The sequence below is a fragment of the Vicugna pacos genome, chromosome 8 (genome assembly GCF_048564905.1).
Source record: "Vicugna pacos chromosome 8, VicPac4, whole genome shotgun sequence".
Classification (NCBI taxonomy): domain Eukaryota; kingdom Metazoa; phylum Chordata; class Mammalia; order Artiodactyla; family Camelidae; genus Vicugna; species Vicugna pacos.
Window position 1 is genome coordinate 39,997,862 of NC_132994.1, and position 22,852 is coordinate 40,020,713.

Below are 22,852 nucleotides of genomic sequence, written 5' to 3' on the forward strand. Positions count from 1 at the left end.
TGTCTCTACGTGACTGTCTTCGCCTGGATTTTGAGCTCCTTAAAGTCGGAAATGATGCCTCTATCCTTCTGGTACCTTTGTATTTAGCATATCCCCTAGCACGGGGTACCTGCTCGACTACTTGTTCAACTGAACTGAGCAGATGAGGTGGGAAGGTAAAGATGCTCAAGAGAGAAGGAGACCCGTGCAGGGAGGTTCCTGAGAGGAGGTGGTAGAGGATCGAATAAGGATGATGCCTCATGGGCCAACTTTGGATAGAAGCGATACCTTTAACTGTGTGCCTCAGAGGTTGGAGGTAAAGACAGAAGCAGATGGAGGCTGTAAGCAGTGAAAAGAGTTCCAGGTTGAGGGTGATTTTCTCTGTTCAACAAGTGGTGGAACAGAGGGGGTGTTAGCCAAAATTTGCTGAAGGTAGTAATAGTAAGTGACTAAATGCAGAGGATATATTTGCTCAGAAAGTAAATGCACGTCTTAAATGCAAAGACCCTGGAAACATTTTGTTCTGGAATGTACCGTCTCTTGAGGACTCACTCATATACTTGAAAATCTTTTTCGAGGCAAAGCTTTTGATACCCATGGAGGATTCTCCTTGCACGTGTGTGCAAATGCTTGTGCCTGGAGATTGTTGCTTTTCTGCCTGGCTGCAGACTCACCGCCCGAGCTGCGGTGGGTTGCTGTGACATTGCTGTTTGCCGAGTCCAGTGAAACATGACTGACGGTGAGGCTACTGGCGCTGTGGGAAGAATAACTGTAAATTATCTTGAGAAAGGCCGATTTTGTGTTAGTCTCTTGCTTACAGAGAATAACATAGCACTTGGGGAAGAATGTGCAGCATAGGATCCCATAGTTAGATATTAAAATCACAATAATCTCCACAGCTGGCAAGTATTTGCCAAATGTGGTAGCATAGACCGGGATGAACGTGATCCAAGCTATGAAGTAGATGAGCATTCCAAATGTTATGAATTTGGCTTCATTGTAATTCTCAGGCAATTTCCTGCCTTTGAAGGCAAATATGAAGCAAATGAAAGCCAGGATGGCAGTATAGCCCAGCATGGTGCCAAATGCAAGGACTGATCCCTCCTCACATTCCAGGATAATGACTCTGGGCAAGGAGACATTCTCTTCCACAACAGGTGCTGCAAAGATTAGCCAGAGTGTGCAAATGGCAACCTGGATGCCCGTGCAAATGAAGATGATGGGGATGGGCTTGTAGAGGCACCTCAGGAAGTTCTGCAACTTGGGATCAAAGCTGAAGGCTAGCAGAATTTTCAGGGACTTTGTCAAAATGCAGGAGATACAGAGAGTAAAGCTCACGCCAAACAGCGTCTGCCTGGTTTTACATGTGAAGTTCTGTGGTTCTCCAATGAAAAAACCTGTGCTGGTAAAGTTCAGGAAATGACAGAAAAGGATTATGTAGCAGACTATCAATCCCCCAGACGATTTCACAACTGGTGTGTTCAGGTTTCTTGTAAATATTATGCCAATGGCCAGAACGAACAAAATTCCCAATAGAGAGAGGGCCAGGAGCAGGATAGCCAAGGAGTCATTCCAGTTGAGATACTCCACTTCCTTTTCAAAGCACCCTGTGCTCCTTATTGGGGCCCAGTGAGTTTCGTTGTTACATAAAAGGCAGTAATCCGCATCTAAAAGACAGAGGAGATTCAGTTACATTGCAAACACTTAAACCAGGTGATTGTGCACAGTGCTACAAATGAGACTCCTTGCTAATAGGTCCGACTGGAAAATGGATATAGATCATTGGCACATCAGTACTTATTAAAATAACGCTTGCGCAGAACTCGAAGAAGAAGGTAATGGTGAGAGAAGAGGAAGAAGGGAAGAGAAAAAAAGAGAAAGAGAAAAAGCCATCTGGGCTGTGAGTCTTTAGGAAATTAACATACTCAAGATAGATACTAGCGTCTTAGGAACTTGCTATTTCAGGGACTCTATCAGTTAGGGCTTTGGGACCAGACATATCTCAAGCCCTTCCTTGATCACTTAATGATTCCTCTAATTTTGAACAAGCTAATTGAAATTTCCAAGCCTATTTCCAACTTTCTTTCTTAAAAAAGACTCTGCCTCACTGGGGTTCTGCATTCGGTGAGATAATAAATCTAAAATGTGTTGCATGGAGCATTGCACACAGTAGGCACTCAGTATGGGGGGAGCTGCTGTTGTAAATAAGGCTGCTGTTCTTTTAAAAGTGGAGACAATATGAATGGATTACCCAAAAAGCTCTCTAAAAGCGAGGTAACAAGATTGTAATCAATGACAGTTGCTCAAGAATTGAAGTTTATTTTTTTTCCCCCAGGAGGTTAGTAAAATTGAGCCTCTCAGGCAGTGATAAGCTTGAAGATGATTTATGCTGATTCTTACTGCAGGGTGGTGTGAACAGTTGATGTCAGAGTAGAGTCTCTGAGAATGTGGTTGTGTTTGTTCCCCATTCCCTCCCCCTAAAGATGGGGTCCCAGCTACTTCCAAAAAGCCTCTCTCTGGGCATCCGTCTGATGGCACGCCACAGTGCCTGTGTTTTCTTCATGAAGCTCAAATTCAGACTGTTTTCCTGTCTATAATCTTTATCACATTTCCCACCTCCGCCTCTTTCCAAACCCTGTTTCCTTACAAACATCCATTCTTCTTTGTCCTCCCTTTAGCCACTGGTAGTGCCTGCCATTTCATTCACTCAGGGAACATTTATGGGCCCTGTCTACATACAAGAGCTGTGTGCCGGAGACATGGAGAAGAATAAGGGATGATGTCCTTTCAGGTCACCCTACATCCTTGCTTTTCCTCCAGAGTTGTGCTTAGTCTTCTACACTGGTTTTTGGAAGCAACTTGTCCTGGTTATCAAAAATGCAACCCATGTTTCATCTTGAAAGACTCTTGTACCTCTTTATGATAAATAAATGCCACATACTCTCTTGATGTTTTTATTTATCCCACTTGGCAGACAGTTGCTAGATACCATGCTGCCTGGAAGATCTCCCCCTGCCCCCTGATTACTTAATTACACAACATGACCCATTTCAGGTGGAGATACGTGGCATTTTTGTGAAACAATGATAGAACATGAATGTTGGGATCTTTACACTGGGACACTTCTCTCCATGGAGCCAAGAAGGAAAAATAATCAGCATTTGGGGACTGTTCTGGCTCTGGGTTCTCAGCTTGTACAGATGAGTAGGAATGTTTCAATAAACCAGGGAATATGATGCTTTTAAAGTAGGCTTAACTCCAGGAAGAGCTGAGAGCTTCTCTTAGGGCTCTGAAGACTGCTGACCTCACGCCTGCTCTTTCTTTGTGTATTCTGCTCTGATCTCATAAAATTGTTAAAAACAAGTTTGGCAAACAATCAGTTAGTGGTGTCTCATCTCTGTCAATAGTTCATCTCCTTGTCTCACAAAAGCTTCTTCTTCTTCTTTTTTTTTTTTTAGGGCATCATTGGCCTCTTGGTAGGAATAGCAAGATCTCCAGGGTGTGCACACCTCTGGGCACCTCTGGATTTTCATCATACTCAGGTTAGTTAATTCAGCATTTATCTATTTATAGTTATCATGCCCCAGTTAAAAAGTCAAGCATGTCTGTGGAGGGGATACATGGACAAAAACTGACAGAGAACTTGCACTGTTTTAAGAGGAGCTGGAGAGGAAGCCCAGGTGAAGGGATGCCATCTTCCCTTGGAAGTGAAGTTACTTTTGCACTTTTTAGTTAGCATTGGTTGTGCATCTGCTGATATAATAGAGAAAATTCCAAGGTAAAATGAAATTTCACTGGAATTTAATTTAGCAGAAGCATAAGACAGTTTTTATTTTTCGAATGAAAAAATAAACCAAAATAAGATTCATGTAAAAAACAAAATCAGCCTAAGAGAAATGGTTCAGGTATATTACTGTTCGTGTTTGTAGTGAATGTAATTACCTGTCTGATTACTATAGTGGTTTTCAGGACAGTTCACACATTCATAGCAGCAGATATGTTGACTTTTTGTGGTTTTCTTCATTTGCCCGGGACTGCATTCCGTAGAGCATTTAGATCTAATTTGCTGAAAAGTGAAAAGAAATACCAAGTAGATTTTTAAAAAAGATGTATCCTAACTAACTTTGACTTAACTTCAAGATTTATTTACTAAATAGTATTTTGGTCTTTTTTTTCCCTTAGTGTAAGAGGAATGTCAACAAGTTTAAAAAACAGAAAATATTTCAGATTGTGAAACTGTTTAGGAATAACACAAGTCTTGTCACATTAATAACTTTTGTAAGTTATAAAGGAAATGAGGTCTTTTGAAAAGTCCCCAGCAGAGGCAGAAATACATAATACGGAACTAAAGAAGGAAATGTTGCTTTGGCAATTTCTATTCCTGTGCTGTATAAATAGTTCAGCTATATAAGAAAATAGTAAAACATTCAACTTTTATATTTTAGAAGGTTATTAATCATACTGTCCAAGGAGCATGTCCAGTCTAATCTTAAAAAGCGAAACAATGGAAAAAATTGAATTTAAAGCCACTAAAGTATTTGTTTAAAACAACCTTAGATATGTAAGTAAGATGTAAGTCATCCTGAGAATTTAGGTTGCAATTCCATGTATCACAGTGTGAATCACACATAGCGTTCTACTTTTATGGAGCCCTCTGTTTACAGTATAGCTAATCATTCTTTGCATTTCAGCTGTGTTATTTTTTCCATTCATAATCCTTTTCTCATGGCATGTCTTGTGAGACAAAAGCTATTGTCTCCTGTTACCCTTGGGAAGCCAAAGCAGAATGGATAAATGAGGCTTTCTCTAGGATCTCTTAACAGCTATTCCTGAGCCTGGAACATAGTCAAAATAATACACTAACTAATCTTTTTCTCTGGGAGAAGAAAATGATCTGACTGAGATGCGGAGCCCTGTAATTCACAAGCACTGGCTTTCTTCTCACCACAGCTATTGCTGATCTGAGTTTTCAGCAGGCAAGAATAGCTGCCTTGTGGATTCCCCAGGGAAAACTTTAAAGCTGAAGTACCCACACTGCTGAAGGATACTCAGAAGACACAAAATGAATTAACTATGAGTTAAAGCTGGACATCTTTAAGGGGATAGAGGTGAAAACTTTCTTTCTAGCAGCACAGTTTCTTCTCTTTCCCCACATAAGAGACAGCAAAGAAATCAAGTCTACTGTTGGTAATTAGGGGATATTGAGATTTAAGATTATTTGATATTTTGGACTGTGAGTTTTAATGACATACAGAAATGCTGGACCCCAAGTAGCCTGCATATTAAGTGAATCTTAAAATCTGACCTAATTGATCTCAGATATTGCTGCTTTCTACTACTACTTCCTTGAAATACTAATGGTTCAGAAAGGAAGCCTTGTTCCTTTCCGTGGTGGTCAGCACCTTCCGTTTAGTCCCTAAAAGCCCCACTCAGTTCTCTGTCATCCTATCATCTCCCCGTCGTGAGTGTCTCCCCTGTGAAGTCTGAAGATGTCTTAGTAATGATTAGAAATAGTTTTTCTTGCAGAAATTATAATAGAGAATCCTCTCTGTATTGAATAAGAAAATGAGTCAAGGCATGTTTTAAAAGATCCAGCGTGAATTAACAGTGTTTAGCAGAGTGTTGGGTTCATAAGGTAGCTGTGAGGATGGTGGTGATGATAACGAAGATGATGATAAAAGTTTTAAGAACACAGAAGGCTACATTTCTGTGTTTTAAGGAAAAAATATCTTGTTTTACTAAAATTTATGACTGGGAAAATTAGAACAAGATAGTGGCTTAAAGCATTACTATATTTATTCTTTCATGCAACACATATGTTTTGAGTGCCTATTCTGAGCTGGGCACTGTCGCAATTAGTGGAGCCATAGTAAGAAATGAAATACAAGATTCCATGCTCTCATAGGCCTCCAGTTCTAGTTGACAAGACTAACAATAGACAAAGTAAAAATCAGCTAAATGTACAGAATGCTACATAGTGATACATGCTAAGGAGAAAAATAACAACAGGAGAATATATAAGAAGTAGTATGTTGACATTGCAATTTTAAATAAAGTGACCAGGGAAGGCCTCCCTGAGATGGTGACATTTTAGGAAAGACAGAAAGGAAGTGAGAAAGTGCACCATGTGGACATCAGAAAAGATTATTACAGGCAAAGGAAATAGCAGGTAAAAGGCCTTGAGCTCAGAGAAGGGAAGACATGTATGAAACATGGAGAAAGGCTTTGGGCTTATAGGAAAGGCTGAGAGTTAGGGGAAAGTAGCAGGAGATGAGGTTGGGAAGGTGCTGGTGGCAGATAATGTAAGGTTTTAAAGACGTGGGTTTTTACCCTGAGAGAAATAGGATGTGTAGGGAGGATTATAAGCAGAGTATAATATTTTACTCTAGCTTTGGTTTTAAGAACAGACAAAGGGGTAAGAATGGAAACAGAGAACAGTTAGAAACCTACTATCTTAATCTGGTTGAGCACTGAGTGTAGTTTGGTGCGGTAGCAACAAAGTGGAAGACGAAAAGTGTCAGCTCCTGGACCCATTTTGAAAGTAAAACTTAGATTGGGTATGAAGGGAAGTGACAAGGATCCCAGCAGGTTTTTCCATGAGCAGCTGGGAGAAGGGAGTTGCCATCCATTGAGATGAGGGTAGGCTCTGGAGCAGAGTCTTGAAGATAATCAGTTAAAATGACTATTTGACACCCAGGTAGAGGTGTCAGTTAGGCAGTTATATATTTTCTTGAATTGAAATTCAGAGGATAAAAATCTGAAAGTCATCTGCCTTCTGCCATTAAATAATGACATTATTTAAATGCCTAGATGAGATCACTAAGGAAAAGTACAGACAAAAAAAGAGAACAGTTCTCAATATCACTAATTATTAGAGAAATGCAAATCAAAGCTACAGTGAGGTATTACCTCACATCAGCCAGAATGGCTATTGTTTAAAAGTCTACGAATAATAAATGCTAGAGAGGGTGTGGCAAAAAAGGAACCCCCCTGCACTGTTGGTGAGAATGTAAATTAGTGCAGCCACTATGGAGGACAGTATGGAGGTTTCTTAAAAAAACAAAAATACAGTTACCATATGATCCAGCAATCCCACTCCTGTGCATCTATCCAGAGACAGCTATAATTTGAAAAAACACACACACCCTAATTCATAGCAGCACGATTTACAAGAGCCAAGACATGGAAATAACCTAAATGTCCACGGACAGATGAATGAATAAAGAAGACGTGAGATATATATAATGGAATATTACCCAAACATAAAAAGAATGAAATCATACCATTTGCAGCAACATGGATGAACCTGGAGGTGATCATATTAAGTGAAGTAAGACAGAGAAAGGCAAATATCATATAGTACCATTCAATTTGGAATCTAAAAATGATACAAATTTTATTTAAAACAAGAATAGACTCGTGGACTTAGAAAACAAACTATGGTTACCAAAGGGGAAGGGGGAGGGATAAATTAGGAGTTGGGGATTAACAGATACATACTACTATGTATAAAACAGATAAACAACAAGGACCTACTATATACAGCACAGGGAACTATATTCAATTTCTTATAATAAGCTATAGTGGAAAAGAATATGAAAATATTTATGTATTTGTAAAAATAAAAAAGAATTTGTAACTCTGAAAAAAAAGAGAAGCAGTTGTCAGCTCTGGGCCCACCAATATTTTTAAGTAGTGGGAGTGATAAAGAAACAGCAAAGGAGACTGAGAACTCGTGGCTAGAGACAGAAAGAAAACCAAAGCAGCGTGCTGTTGTGGAAGCAAATAAAGAAAGCATTTCACAGAGGGTAGAATAATTAGCCAATAAGTGAAGTAAAATTACGTTTGTATTTATTAACATTGGTGAACTAGAGAGAAAGAATTTTGATGGATTGAAAAGAGTTCCAAAAATATTATGGGAAGAAAGAAATTGAGGCCAGTGATTATAGTCAACTTTTTCAAAGAGTTTTACAATAAAGAGAAACAGAGGAAGGGGCAGTATATGGAGGAGGAAGTGGGGGAATCAATGGGGTTCTTTTTTTTTTTAAGATGAGAGTAATAATAACATATTTGTATCTCCATTTAGATAATGCGGAACACTTCAGGGTGCAGAAGAGAGTGGAGAGTTGCCAGAGCAATACTCTTGAGTAAGTAGAAGGGATTGGGACTCAGAGGTCAATTGGAGGAGCAGACCTTGGTGAGGAACATAGACAGTTTATCCACAGTGTCAGATGGAAAGCAGGGGTGTGGGTACAGGTGTGGTGGAACACTGGAGTTCCCTTTGGATTGTTTCAGTTTTGTTAGTGAAAGAGGAAGCAGGGTCAACTGAAAGTGAAGTTGGGGAAGATGTGTTGGCGTCAAAGGAGAGAAAAGAAGATTAAAAAAAAAATCTAGGAAAGTGGACAAATTAATGGACTAGGGTAAGAGTCTGATTGCCCAGCAACATTAAGGGCTGGCTGGAAGTTAGAGGTCATGAATTTATAGTGAGAACAGTCAATAAGGTAGGTGAGGGGCTTTTTTCGTTTTCTTTTTTTGTTTGTTTGTTTTTACCAAGTTTGGCTACATGGGGGCTACATTGATTAGGCAGAGAGTATCAAGTTAAGCAGGATTATACTTTGGTCCAATGAATATGATGGAGCGAGAGAGATGGACAAGGGACTTGAGAGTGTGTACCAGGGAGTGATATATAAGTTGACCGTGGAACTTAAGGAGGGATGTTGGGGACAGAGAACAAGCAGTAGGATCACTGGAGGTCCTGGTGGGGTCAAGGACTTTTGCAGTTGTAGTACCAATTGATTTGAATGCTACAAAGCAGCTACCAACAAAGTTACCTTAAGATTCCTGAGCTCATTTTTTGATTGGTGGTCTGTGATAATGAAGAGCTCATTCTTCAGGTCATATTGTGCAATCTTGGTAATTGTCATGTGACCGTTGATCTCCTTCCAGAGCACAACATCATATCCAGTATTCAAATCTCCATAGGCATCAAAATGAAATGAATCCCCTCCATCAGTGAATGTCACATTTTTCAGTACATCAAGTAACTATTAAAAAAAAAACAGAAACAAGCACTAATAGAAATATTGTAAGTGTATCCATTATCCCAATTATAACACTGCCTTACAAGGAATATCAGTTAAAAATTAAGAACAATCTGAATCAATGAGTGTGGTAAACTAGTTGTGTTGGTTCTTAACTACCAGGCAACAATTTGAGAATTCTAGCCTCATTTCTGCCAAAGTCTTGCTCTGTGAATTTGAGAAAGCAGGTTAATGTTTATGGAGGCAGCTTCTCAGCATATATAATTGAAATCCAGGCATCTTTTTTTTTTTTTCAAGTTGTGAATTTCAGAATGGGTTTTCTGGGGCAGATACCTGGGCTCTCATTCTAGGTCCATATTTCATTAGTGGTATGATCTTATTCATTTTTTTGGAGGTAATAGTCAGTTTACAATGATGTGTCAACTTCTGGTGTACAGCATAATGTTTCAGTCATAAATATACTATATATATTTGTTTTCATGTTCTTTTTCATTATAGGTTAGTACAAGATATTGAATATAGTTTCCTGTTGCTATACAGAAAAAACTTGTTGTTTACCTATTTTATGTATAGTAGTTAATATTGGCAAATCTCAAACTCCCAATTTATCCCTTCCCACCACAGGTTACCATAAATTTGTTTCCTTGGTCTCGTGGTATGATCTTGACAGTTACAATTTCTTTCTAGGTCTCAGCTGAGGTAAGTCCCTACCTTATAGGATTATTGTAAGGTTTAAATGTAATTATACATGTAAACAGTTTAGCCCAGTATCTGGCACAGGTTCAGGGTAAATAAAATTCAGATTAGTATCTTTTAATACCTGTTATTAGCTAACAGGGATGTTGTGCAAATAAACGAAAATATTTTGAGTCTATCAACTAATAATGTCACCTGACACTCATATATTACTTGCTAATACTCAAATCTGTGATATCCTTTTACTCCATAGCATCTTTTCCTAGATGAGGACAACACAGCTAGGACAGGAAATGTTTTACTGATAAATGAGGCAGCCACGTTGAGCTTGTGCTGCAGAGAAAAAATACTGGACTAGGAGGGAGGAAAACATTGCAATTCTGGGCCCACCATTAACTTGATATGTAATCATGGCTAAGTTAATACCCTCTTCTGAACACTTTGGGCCCATGCATCTAAGTGTAAGATACTTATGTGTCTTTTGTTGGGTGCAAAATTTTGTGGAGCAAGGCAGGAATTGTTCTATCTGAATAGAATTATTCTTGTTCTATTCCTTCTCAGTCTTTTTATGAATGTTTCTTTCCTCCCGTGTTTTTTTTTTTTTTTTGGCAAATGGAGTAGAAGAAAATCAAATTGTATTTTAAGTAAATATATTAGCTACAATAGTCACGTCAATGATCAAATATCACTTTAGCAAAATCTCTAAGCATGTGTATTGATTTTATTATATATCCCCACAGATTTCCTAGTTCTTTTAATTAATGTAAATTAATTAGTATTACTTTAAAGAAGAAGGATATCAGATCTAGCATGGTGAAATTAACCAACAAAACCTTATTCCAGCAATTGCCTAGAAGAAAAAACATGAAGAACAAAAATAGACTATCTGAGGCCCTGCCTTCAATGTTCCCACCTCTACCTGTGTGTTGATTTTTCTTCTGTTCCTTCCTTAAGCAGTATACGCACGTAAGCCCTGGTAACTCAGCTCTCTAGGGAGCATATCCTCTTTTGTTTGAATTATAATTTCCACCAGTTTTTTCCTGAATTTAATTAGATTTAACAGGGTAAATTTCTGACACCTATCCAGTCTGTAAGTAATGATAACATTGTATGATGTAAAAAAAAAAAACAAAAAACTAGCACAGCTCTATGTTTGTTCTTAAAAGGAAGGGGGTGGAGGCAAACAAAACATTGCACTCATTCCTTGTTGAATATTCTATCAAACATTTGCTCTGGATTAAGGTAAATTTTAAACATTAATGCTGTAGTTCTTAAGCCATTAAAGGCCTTTTTTCCATCAATTTATTTATTTATTTTTCATGGAGACTCTGAAAATCACTATATATTGACCCTACCAAATTTAGAGAGTAGGATTCGTGTTGCCATGATGATATAATTCACCTCTGTATGGTCATGGTCTTTTCTTGAGAACTCCAGGCCAGGAGGCCGCTCTAGTTAAGCTGTTGTGGTTGATGCTGTTTTCTGTTTCCCCAGCTGCCCGGTTGCTCCCCGTAAGTGAGCTGGGCTTGTGAAAAGAGAAATCTAAGTGAGTCAGTTAGAGAACAGCAGAGAAAGCAGGCTCGCACCTCTGTCTGGTACCCAACCCATGTCTTTTTCTTTTGTGAAGCTTTCCACGATGTGGCAGAAAGCATACTGGACTAAGGCTGGGGCAGTGTCACTGCTAACTATACAGGTGACAACAGGCCAGACCCTTCTGCTGAGGTCCCCTCCGTCTCTAAACTGCTGCGAGTCTCAGTCACCAGTAACACTTCCTCTTGCCACTTCTGTAGGATGAAATGTAATGAACACGACCTGTGGACCTACCATAATATTTGAAGATTAGAGATGTTAGTACCTAGTACGGTAGCCCTTAAAACTGTTAGTTATTATTTTCCTCATCACTCCAAGGTACTCCCTTCTTGGCCCTTGTCTCTTCTGATTTCCGGACTAATATCTGATCACTACACTGAATGTCTCGTAAGTCACTCAAATTCAGCATCTCCATAATGTAATGCCTAATATTTCTTACCCATCAGACCTTCACTCTTCTGTTTTCACCTCAACAAATGGTATAAGTTGCCCAGATTTAGAATCATTTGCCACATCTTTGCTTCTTTCTGTCATCCTTTACATTCAGTCTACCTCCAAATGCTCTTCATCTTTCCTCTTCCATGTCTGCGTATATGCCTCTCCATCCTCATTGCCACACTCTTACTACCTGTACTTACACCTGTAGTATAAGGCATCCTTATTGTATGCCTGAATTACCAAATTAGTGTTTCTCTGCTTAGTCTTGTGTTCCTCTAAGCAAAGCACATTGCAGTGGGGATGTTGTTTCTACAATGGAAAGCAGGTCATGTCACTCTTCTGTCTAAAAATAGCTTTAATTGGCTCCCCTTTGCTCTCTCAAGTCCAAACCTTTAAACATCGCTTGTGGACTTTCTATTGAAAGGATGGTCTCTGTACCAGCACTGCCTGCATCACCTGAGAGATTGTTAGAAATGCAGACTTTCGGGTTCCCCACACTGGAACTACTGAGTTAGCATCAGCATGATAAGATTCCCAGGTAATTTAACTGTCTGTCAACGTTTGAGATGCTCTGACTGACAAGGCCTTAGTGATGGATGCTTCATTAACCCTCCACTCTTATTTGCCTACAATTTCCACAAAAGACTACAGTTCTATGGCACTGTGCTCTGATCCCTGAAGGTGCCATACTTTCTTTCTTTTCTGTGACTTTGCTGGAGTATTTCTGTCCTGCCTAACTCCTACCCATCTATCATATTTACCAGAAATGTCATGATCTTTGGAGAATGTTCTCTGAATTTCTAATATTGGATTATTTGCCTCAATTACATGCTTCTCTACTGTCTTGTATTTATAGAAAACATTGTAATGCATTGTTCTGCACTGTAATCAGCTCCTTAATTATTTAATTGTATACCCCACCAGACACATGACTCCTTTAGGGAGAGAATTATCTTGTTCTCCATAATATTTTCAGCACTCAACACAATGGCTAGAACATTGAGACATCCAACAAATATTTGCTAAATAATTGTGTGAAGAGTAGTTTGACTACTATACATTCTCTCATCCCACATTTATCACTCACTAACTTGTATATCATCCGAAGTAAAGGAAAACTTAAAAGAAAACCAAAATCACTATTCACAGCAAGGAGGTGTATCCTCACACACATCTGAGGAACAGAAAACAATTTGTTAAAGTAAAACAAGTATGACTGTGCTGTCCCTGAACACTGCTCACAAGTACCACCAAATGTGGAGCCAAAGCAAGGATTATCCTCAAATATTGGGGAAAATGAACTCCTTTAAAGGTATTTGAATCTAAAATCATTCAGAAAGTATTATTTAAATAACAGTGAATTTTGCCAGGGGACAACATAAGTTTTAGGAATATGTCTTTGACTAGTAACCCTAAATGTTGCTGATCTTTTCAATTTAATGTCTATGGAGAGTTCTTCATAAAAAGACAATTGTTTGCATTACTTGTCCTGTTGGATCTGGCACAGACATGGCTCACTCACTTGTGATCAAAGGAGCAAGGCTCTCCTTGATGCCTCCTTTCCAGTCTGTTTCTGTTTGTTTCTAGATAGCCATGCTCCCAGGGGAATAAAGAATGACCCCAGGCTTCTAGTGTTTAAATAAAACACTTTAGGAGACTCTGCTTCGATTATACTTTCTCAGGATTTTTCCTCAGAATGTTTGAGACTTATTCCTGATTTAAAATAGTTTCCCAGGTCACTAGTGGATAAATAGCTATTGCTATTTGTATTTCTCTTTCCTTGTGAGTCTCTTTATAGCTCCTCCCCTGTACTCCATCTGCCTCTGATTGTCTGTTTTGTCTTCATTACTCTTTCTTAATCTCTCATTCTTAAAATTTCATGTAGTGTTTTTATTGTGTTGGTCCACTTAACTTATGGTTTTTTTGTTTGTTTGCTTGTTTTTGTCTTTGTTTTGTTTTGTTTGCCCAATCTTTCATGGAAGTTTTACGTTACAAAGGATATGCTTTCAAACACACAGGCACCTTAAAAATCACTAGATATATAAATATGTGTGTGTGTATATATATATATATATGTGTAATTTAAAGAGAGTTTTAATTAAAAATAAAAATGCTAATCTCTAATCTTACCTCTTCATTAAGTTTTTTGCCTTGCATTTACAAGGTGAAAACTAGTTTTAATGTAAGCAACTTAAAATACCCTGTGACTATCATATGAACCACCCAAATGTAAGCTGATCACCTCAGACCTTGGAGCTAATGTTCATGGGTATTTAAAGTAAAAATGACAAAAGCAGAAACAGCCTGTCCTAGACACTCACTGATGTGATTAGAGGAATTGGTTCTTATTCCCTTTTACCTTTTTTCCCCTAACAAATTTAAAATAAATATATTTTTGGAACATGATTCTGCAAACTTAAGACAGACAAATTTGGCTTTGAATACACATTATTGAGAATTTTGTTTCTAATGAGTGAAACTTATCATATAAAGCAGCAGTTTGCTTTTGAATGCATTGTTTATGGACATTTAAAAAATACAAAGGAAAATTTTTACTAAATAGGGTTATATTAAGCTCAAATTTGAGCTTCTACAAATGACCAAAGAGAAGAAAGAAAAAAACTGTTTTACCCAATTAGTGGTTCATTTAAACCTGAGCCATCATAGGAATTGTTATGACCTAGCAACATTCATTTGAAGAACACTGGAGTCCTAGAGCAATGGCCATAAGTAAGAGTCATAACTAGAGGTTTTGGTACTATAACCACCAGAGATGCCAGGAAAGGCAAAGGGTATGGAGTCAGAAGACCCAGACTAGTCATATTTCTGGTACTTTTAGCTTTAGTTTCCTTATCCATAATAGTTAGCAATAATAAAAGGGATCATTAATCATGCCTGGTCTTGTGTTTGTTAAGAACATTAAAAGAGGTAATTCATATGAAACTTTGAAAAACTGCAAGATCAGATTCAAATCCATAAACTAAAGGAAAATAGCACCATCAACAGAATTTTCTTGGAAAATCGAAGAACACAGCTTTGGTGGGTCAGAGTAGGAGGTGAAGGTAAAGTTGAAAACTATTAACCTTAAGAACAAAGACCTAATGATAGAAAAATGCAGGCTGTTCAAACACTGAAAGTATCTACTTATAAAAGGAACACAATCAAGAGCAGTTTATATAAATATCTGCAAATTAAAGCAAGGAAGGAACTGATGGTGGGGGAATTTTCTTGGATGTGTGAGCTAGTACCTCCCATGGTAGAAAGGCGCCGGGGTTCTGACAGTCTCGAGCTTGGCACAGATCCCGAATGGCATAACCAAGGGCAAACACTGCAAGCTGAATACTGTGAATAACTCCCGGCTCGGTGTAATCCCACAGGAAGTCACTTCTCAGGGAGAAGTTCCTTTCTATATCCTTGTTAGCCTTGTGGGCCCAAGTCCCCCAAGAATAGTTGGAAATGCATTGACTCAAATCACTGTCCTTTGCATGTGCACAGGCAGACAAGAGCGTGGCGTATTCATTCAGGGGTTTGTTATTGTCACTGGGAGACATATGCAGATTTTGAAGAAAGGAATGGAAAGAGGACATGTTGCCTCTTCTAAAGGTAAACCCCACAACTTTGCCAATCCTTTTAACATTAGGAATGGTAGTAATTTTGGTGGCTGTGGACCAGTTATCGCTAGCAATCCAGATCTTATTTATATTCCTTTCAATGGCTTTACTGAAGAGATTGAAAACATGGAACTGACTGAGAAATACCACAATAACATTAACCTGAGTTTCTGCTGTGATTTTCTCAAGTGTCTGATTGATCCTGACTTCAATGGTATTATCTGAGAGGAAGGCTGGGAGAACTTCCTTGAAGGCTATGCACACGTTACTTGTCACAGTCTGAACTGCAAAAGTGTTGAGAGCCAATCGTCCATAGTCATCATCTGTGGTTATGATGCCAATCCAGTTCCATCCAGATTTCTGAATCAGGTGGGCCATTGCTTTAGTTTGATAGAAGTCACTGGGCACAGTCCGTAAAAATGAAGGAAAGCGAATTTTGTCACTTAGGGTTTCTGCCGTTGATTCATAACTCACCTGGAAATTGACAGAATCTTTTAGTTACGGTGTTGATGAATCTTTTAGTTACGGTGTTGATGAGCTCAGGTGACTAGCCATAGGTGTTCCTCTCTTTGATTTCGTAAACTTTTCTAAATTCTCTGGTCCTTTCCATCCTTCCTCTTTGATGAATTACTTTGTAAATAGCTTAAATCATGGTATTTAGTATCTGTTGACTGTTTAGAGTCATTGCTTTTCAATCATTTTGTAATGTATATATTATAAGCCCTTTGAGGGTTCAAGCTCTGTCTTATATTTCCTTCTACATTTCTGTATCCATTTATATCTATTTTATATTTCGGTGGATATTATTTAAATAGTTAGAGATAAATATGAGAAAAATGCAGCCAGTCAAATAAACAAAATGAATTTGGGGACACCTAGTTTGTTCAAAATTTGTCTAAATAATAACTTTGGTGAGTTTTATTCTAGGTGAAATAAATCATCCAAGTAATCATCTGTTCAGGCATCAGCAAATGTTTTTCTGTAAAGCACCAGATACAAAACATTTTAAGTTTTGTCGATCACATATGGTCTCTTCATGTATTATTTTTTGTATTTTTTTTGTTACAACCTCTTAAAAAATGTAGAAGTCATTGTTGGCCTGACAGATCAAGAGCTTGAGAGCCATGTTTGATCCACAGGCTGGAGTTTTCAGACTCCTAATCTACTCAAATGAGCAGCAGCATTTTGGGAGACTAATGTGTGCAAAGTTTTGCCTAATTTACAGCTTTGGTGGTTTTATTCCAGGGAGAATTACTACCTTTCATAGGTACAGTTGCACTGTGTCACTAGCTTAGTGAATTCTTTTTTTTTTTTCACTGTTTACTGTAGCTACGTGGTACGTGGGAAAGACAGTAGGCTTTGGAGTCAAACAAACTGTTAGAATCCTGACTCCAGTAAACTTGGCAAAGTTAGTTAACATTTCTTTACCTATGAAATGACAAGATTCTTGTGAAGACTGAAAGAGAAAATTCTAATGGATGCTAGCACATGGTGGGCATTCACCAGTTCCCTTCCCAGTACGTGACATGACATTGCCATGCTCACGTCCATTGTGAGACCTGGGCTTCTGTAAAATTGGCTTTACCCGTGGAGAGTCCTGTCTCCTTTTGTGTTACCGGTCATGGAAATTATGTGTTTACATTAAACAACCACTGTTACTAGCAGTCCACTTTTCTTATTACCTAACTAGCCTTATACATGGTCCAGAAATTTGGAGCCAAAGTCTTATCTCTGAGGTATTGGGGAGAATAATTATTTCTGTTTTGTTTTGGGCTTGAACTTTCATTATCAACTTCACTAGGCTGTAGTATAACAGAACGCTCAGCCTTTCATGGGTAGATGCACTTATTTAGTCTTGTTCCAGAAAGATACATACTTCGAATTCTTAGGCACATTTATTATATTATATATATTTCTATCTGTTCACCTCTATCAGGTGATCATTTCTTGCTAATCTGACTATAAACCTTTTTCCCTTCTAACTTTTGGCTTCTAATCTTCCTTGAGCTTAGAAAATAGTCATCTAGTGAGTTACAGGGTGATATGATATGAAGGTAAATTGGCTCAAAATCAAAGCCAAGGGAACTTGCTTGACTCTGGGTAATGTGCAGGAACTTAGTGCAGGGTGCTCTAATACCTGCTTTGGTCTTTTAGAGACCATTTTGCTTACTTTCTGGTTGTTGGTTTGCATTATAGAAAGCCAAGTAGTTCCAGGGTCTCCAGGTAGTTCCCATCGTACTCAGAACAAAATGCAAACCATACCACAGCTTACAAGATACTACATGACCTGGTCCTTGCCCATCTCTGCAAATGCATCTCTTACTATGCTCCTTTCTGCTCAAACTGATCTAGCCATGCTGACCTTCTGATATTCTTTGGACATTTCAACTTTGCACTTGCTATTTTCTCAGCCTAGATGCCCTCCTCTCCTTGCTCATCTTCCCTTGGCTGTCTCTTCTCATTCAAGTTTCAGGCTAAACACCAGCTCCTTGAGAAGTCTTCCTTGACCTCCATATCCCCTTATCCCTCACTTCCTCTTCAGTTGTCTTCACAGAGCCTGGCCGCTATTTCGGAAGCAAGGCAGTTGGGGTGCTCAGAGGTTTCTGTCTTACCTAAATCACTGAAAACTGAAAACTGTCAGAAACTAGACCTGACAGATTGAGGGGTGACTACTCCCTTAGTGCTTTGACCACTATACTGTCCAGAATAGGGAGCATCCTTTCTTTGACTGAAGAGAAAGAGAGGTTAAAGTAAAAGCATCTCCCTAACTAGTTTCCCAGGTTACCCTGATCCTTTGATAATAAAGAATATAATCAAAACCAATGTATGGAGGTAGAGCGAAACCTACCTGTGGCATGAGCTGTAAATTCAACATCCTGGAGACAGCCATGGTTATTTCTGAGTATCCAGCACCTATGACAGCCTTAACCCTTGGCATGTAGCTGGAATAGTCGCACTGAAACTCCACAACTTCTCGGGAGCAGTTGAATTTAGAGAGGAACCTCAAAGCGGCTGCCATGGCCACTGTGACGTCTGTACAAGTGTCGTAGATTTCATACCCTAGTTTGACTCCAGTTAATAGTGTTGAATTATTGATCATCTCAATGCTGTGAATCATGGCGAGAGTTTGGAGAAAATTTGATATTTCAAAGCTGTTAAGAAACAAGGTTTTTTGAAATCAAAACATAACTCTTCTACAGATATGATGATATCCCATTTTATTCTCATTCCTGCCTTATAATAGACAATTCCTGAATCAGTGAAGCTTACGTCTTGAAGGGTCTAAACTTTATTTATTTAAAAATAGTTTTTGATGGAAACCTTTCTAAAGAGTATATAGGAACCCACAGTTTCTCAAATGGCATCTATGGGACAGGATTTAAGCTTTTCCTGATTAATTTGGGGATCATTTTGAATACTCAGTTTAGTATTCTACAGTATGATGATGAATCTGATTTTTGTTCCTTTTTGTAGCTAGATATCAGCAGTTTATTGCTGTACAAGTATCTGCTTTTTTAGACTCATTAGCTCATTTTTCACTTTTCTGATGCTAATCAGTCATAGTTGGAAACCAGATTAATAAGACTGTTAAGAATTACATAAATAAACAAGCTCTGGATAAAAATCCAATAGCTTTCTCCTAGATAACCTGCACTATTTCAGTTCTGAGGCTAGATATTTCCATCTTTAGCAGGTTTCTCCAGTTGACCTCTGGACTTGTGATTATTCCAGAGCACTGAGTTGTTTGATTACTGATTTACTCTCAAGCTTATTTTGCTCACCCCTGGATACAAAAGGTTATAAACAGTGCCTAGCACATAGTAAGAATTCAATAAATATTTTTTAAATAAATAAAGAGTGATATTGTTGGTCAGGGTTTTGATATTTTCAAATATCTTTTAAATTCACTGAGTTATGGTAAATTATCTACTGTTTGAATAATGCTGTTGGTCATTGCAGACTATCTAAATGTGAAATTTGACAAATCAACATTAAGATTTTAATTTAAAGAAAGAGACAAAGGACAGAGAAAGGTTAAAGTGGTGAATTGTCTGACAACTAGAATGTATGATGTTTTCAGAGTCACCTACATGTCAGCTCCAGGAGAGTTTGAACCTCTTTAGTGTTTGCCTTAGTGTCCCCTGAGCCTACAATATGGCCTAGGTAATGTAGGCATTTAATAAAGGGTTGTTCAACGTTGAATAAATGCTATTGTCATCAAGGGGTGATGATAAGGTGAAAGGATGTTCAGTGATTTTTTCTTCCAGAATAAATGTGCTTATTAGATCAATTTTTATTTTTAGCATTTTCCATCGTTATTTGTTGGCCTATGATTGTGGGCCTTAAATCTTCAGTCATTCTTTGGATGCTGATTTAGTGCTTTATTTTGGGGTGTTTCCTGGTATTCCTGATAATCAGTGAGTAAGATGACACCTACTCAAAGTGCCCACCTTCGGGGGAGGATGCCAGGAAGAAACCTTAGAGTGACATGAGAGCACATATTATCTGAAACCATTCATGGAGGGCATGCTAAATACTTTTTGATTTAAAAAGAGAAAAAGGGAGGAGAAAAGAGGATATTACATTTATATACAAAAACGTCAAGATAGAAATCAGGATTTGAGAGTTAGAAGGAAGCATGGGGAAATGATATTTTCAGAGTCACCCACATTGCCATAGAAACAGAAGCTCATGCTGCCTGTCCTGTATCAACATTTTGTTTTAATTGAGGTATGGTCAGTTTACAGTGTTGTATCAATTTCTGGTGTATAGCACAATTCTTCGGTCATACGTGAATATACATATGTTCATTTTCATATTCTCTTTGCCTGTCCTGTAGGGTTAGCCAGGCCCTTATTTTACGGAAAAGAAAATCAGAAACTGTAACTCAAGAAGTTCAAATGATTTGCCTAAATCTACAAAATTACTTTGGCCCCAGACTGAAATTAAAATTCAAATAGCCTGCTCTCCTTAAAGTAAGCCATCTGTAACATCCTCCATCCAGCTTTACTTTTCTGCAATAGACCATGCCAAGTGTCTTTCCCATAGTGAAGCTTTCACAAGGTAAAGTGTTCATGAAGGAAGAAGAAATACTCTGAGTTGAAGTAGGGTCTTAATTTATTATGAAAGAATTACATTATTTCAAGAGTGAGATAAATACAGCATTGACAAAAATGTTAGTGTCGAGAAGAATGTTAAATGAAGTCTTTTTAAAAAATTTCCATAAAGATTCATGTTTAAAACAGCCCACATTTGTGGGAAATATAAATATAAATATAAATTTGTGGTAGATAAAAATATGTATGCTTGCAGTGGACAGGCTACCATGTCTTCTCTTTGGTTTTCTCACATGACTTCAGGAATTATTCTCTTTAGGCAAAATCCATATAAATGTATTAATGGGAAGCATTTATTGCTTCTGTACTTGGAGGTTAATTATACACATAGTGCCAATATGCCTCTTTTTTAAAGAAGGATCTCATAAGACTATAGGCAACCTAAAAATAAATGAATTTAAATTTTATTAAGATAATTTAGATATTAACGTAATTAAACATTTACATACTCTACTCTCATGGTATAGTCTTGAAATCTGAATGTGCTCTTTGAGGCTTTACTCACCCGACACACTTCTGGATTTCTGGTCTTCTGGGGTGGTCTCCTGAGGACAGCATTTTTTCATGAATGGCAAACAAACCTCCAATCATGATATGTCCTGGAGAAGTGGCAGCCACGAAGTCGTCCGGGGTCTGGCAAGGCTGGCAAGTAGCAAAAATAATCACAAAACAGGTAATCAGTATGATCAACAATGCCATGTTTCTATCTGATTTGCTCACTTCTTTGGAGCTCTTAGGAATCCTTGAGCTCACCAAGTGCCAGCAACATGATTCCTATTTCACTTGTAAACACCACGTAAGGTATAGGACAGTGTCAAGGGCCAGAAACACTCAGTATTCAAATACTTGATGACAGTCAAAACAGTTCTTCACCAATAAGAACATTTTAGACTCTAACACTCTGTTGTTGATGTGTGATAGCAGTGATGCCGGGCAAAAGCTGATAGAAACACAGGTCCTCAAAATGATAGCACTGTTTTACTCCACTGGCATGTCAAGGGTTTTGAGTCATGTTGGCATTTCTTTTGAAACAAGATACAGAATCTTCAAGAGGGAGCAGTTTGACAGTTTTCGACTATAGAAATGGCCAATTCTACATTTTCAAAGGTATCACATTCAAGGCACAAAAGTTTTGGGGGAGGGTGTAGCTCAAATGGTAGAGCGCATGCTTAGCATGCATAAGGTCCTGGGTTCAATCCCCAGTACCTCCTCTAAAAATAAATAAATAAACCTAATTACCCCCCACCCCCCAAAAAAACTTAAAAAAAAAAGCAGAACTTAAAAAAAAAGGAAAAATATCAAAGCACAAAAGCTTTGAAGTGATTTATAAACTGTTTAGAAAAATAGCCTGCCACTTTTATTTTCCCAGAAAAGCTCTACTTTAAAAAATGACATTCAGTTAGATTTAGGTCTCTATCGCTTCCACTTTACATGTGTTAGAAATAAGTCGTTTCTGTGGTGATGAGCAAAACCAAAAACAAGGTGAAACTTGTCTGATGGAGTATTCTGCTCTGAAAAGAGAAGTCTGGCATAGTCATAGACATTCGCACGGTTTGTGGATTCTATTCCTATAAATTTGGACCTCTTCAGGCTGTATGTTCTTAAATGCTTAAAAGCCTGAACCAACATGTTTTTATGGGTATATTTTAGAATTTAATAGAGGATAGATAAACCTAAGTAACATCAAGAAAAAGTTAAAGTTTTCTAACTTTACTTTTCAAAATCAGTCTTTTTCAAGCATTGGATTAAGGAGGAATATATCATGGGCAACTATTCCAAATCCAATACATCTGGTTTATTTGATGGGTTGCAGACACCTTTGAAGGAATTTCAGAAAATAAAAGAGTACAATGACAATTATGGTATTTTTCATCATTCAAATTAACCTTAGGTTTTATTGACATATGAGTTTATGCCAACTGAAGAATGGAGAAGTCATGGCTTCTTACACAGTGTTGGATGTTTCTTTAAGTCTTACCATTTTTAACCAGTGGCAGGATTGCTTCTTAGGACCCAAACCGGTTAACTTCAGTTGTTAGGAAAGTTTAATATATGTGAGTTTAAAGGCTCTTCAAATGTTTAGCAATTGCATTTTACCCATCTTAATCTTTATTATTCATTTGTGTATGTATGTATGTGCGATTCAATGAACTTATGTTTTCATGAATTTAGTTATTTTGCTCAGATAGCCTCGAAAGTCTGCTGTGATTACAAGTTCAAAGATAATTTTGGAGATATACTAAAAAATAAGAAATTCAGATAATTTTCCAGCAGAAGTATATAATAGGTATTAAGCAGCTCAGAGTGTTTCTGAAGATATGACCATCATGTGACCATATTGCTCAGACCTGGCATATATTTGAAAAATCAATGACAAAAG

The 22,852-nt window shown here is 37.9% G+C and overlaps 1 protein-coding gene across 1 annotated transcript; it reads right to left on the bottom strand.

Annotated features, from left to right (window-relative positions):
- Nucleotides 1-531: 531 nt before the first annotated feature.
- On the bottom strand, nt 532-21,241 carry GPRC6A (G protein-coupled receptor class C group 6 member A). The gene is made up of 6 exons (XM_006205689.3): nt 20,978-21,241; nt 18,204-18,507; nt 14,993-15,829; nt 8,811-9,023; nt 3,922-4,045; nt 532-1,646 (listed from the first exon to the last, which is right to left on the bottom strand). Exons 1-6 carry the CDS (start codon nt 21,169-21,171, stop codon nt 532-534), a joined length of 2,787 nt encoding a protein of 928 aa, XP_006205751.2. The 5' UTR covers nt 21,172-21,241.
- Nucleotides 21,242-22,852: the final 1,611 nt, after the last annotated feature.

Bases quoted from the DNA above. Each gene is read 5' to 3' on its own strand.
- GPRC6A (XM_006205689.3), bottom strand. From the start codon at position 21,171: ATGGCATTGTTGATCATACTGATTACCTGTTTTGTGATTATTTTTGCT. The intron at 4,046-8,810 runs GTAACTTTGTTG...TTCACTTTTCAG, and splicing joins ATGAGCTCAGGAATCTTAAG to CAAATTAGATCTAAATGCTC. The intron at 1,647-3,921 runs GTAATTACATTC...TCTGTCTTTTAG, and splicing joins CCACTATAGTAATCAGACAG to ATGCGGATTACTGCCTTTTA.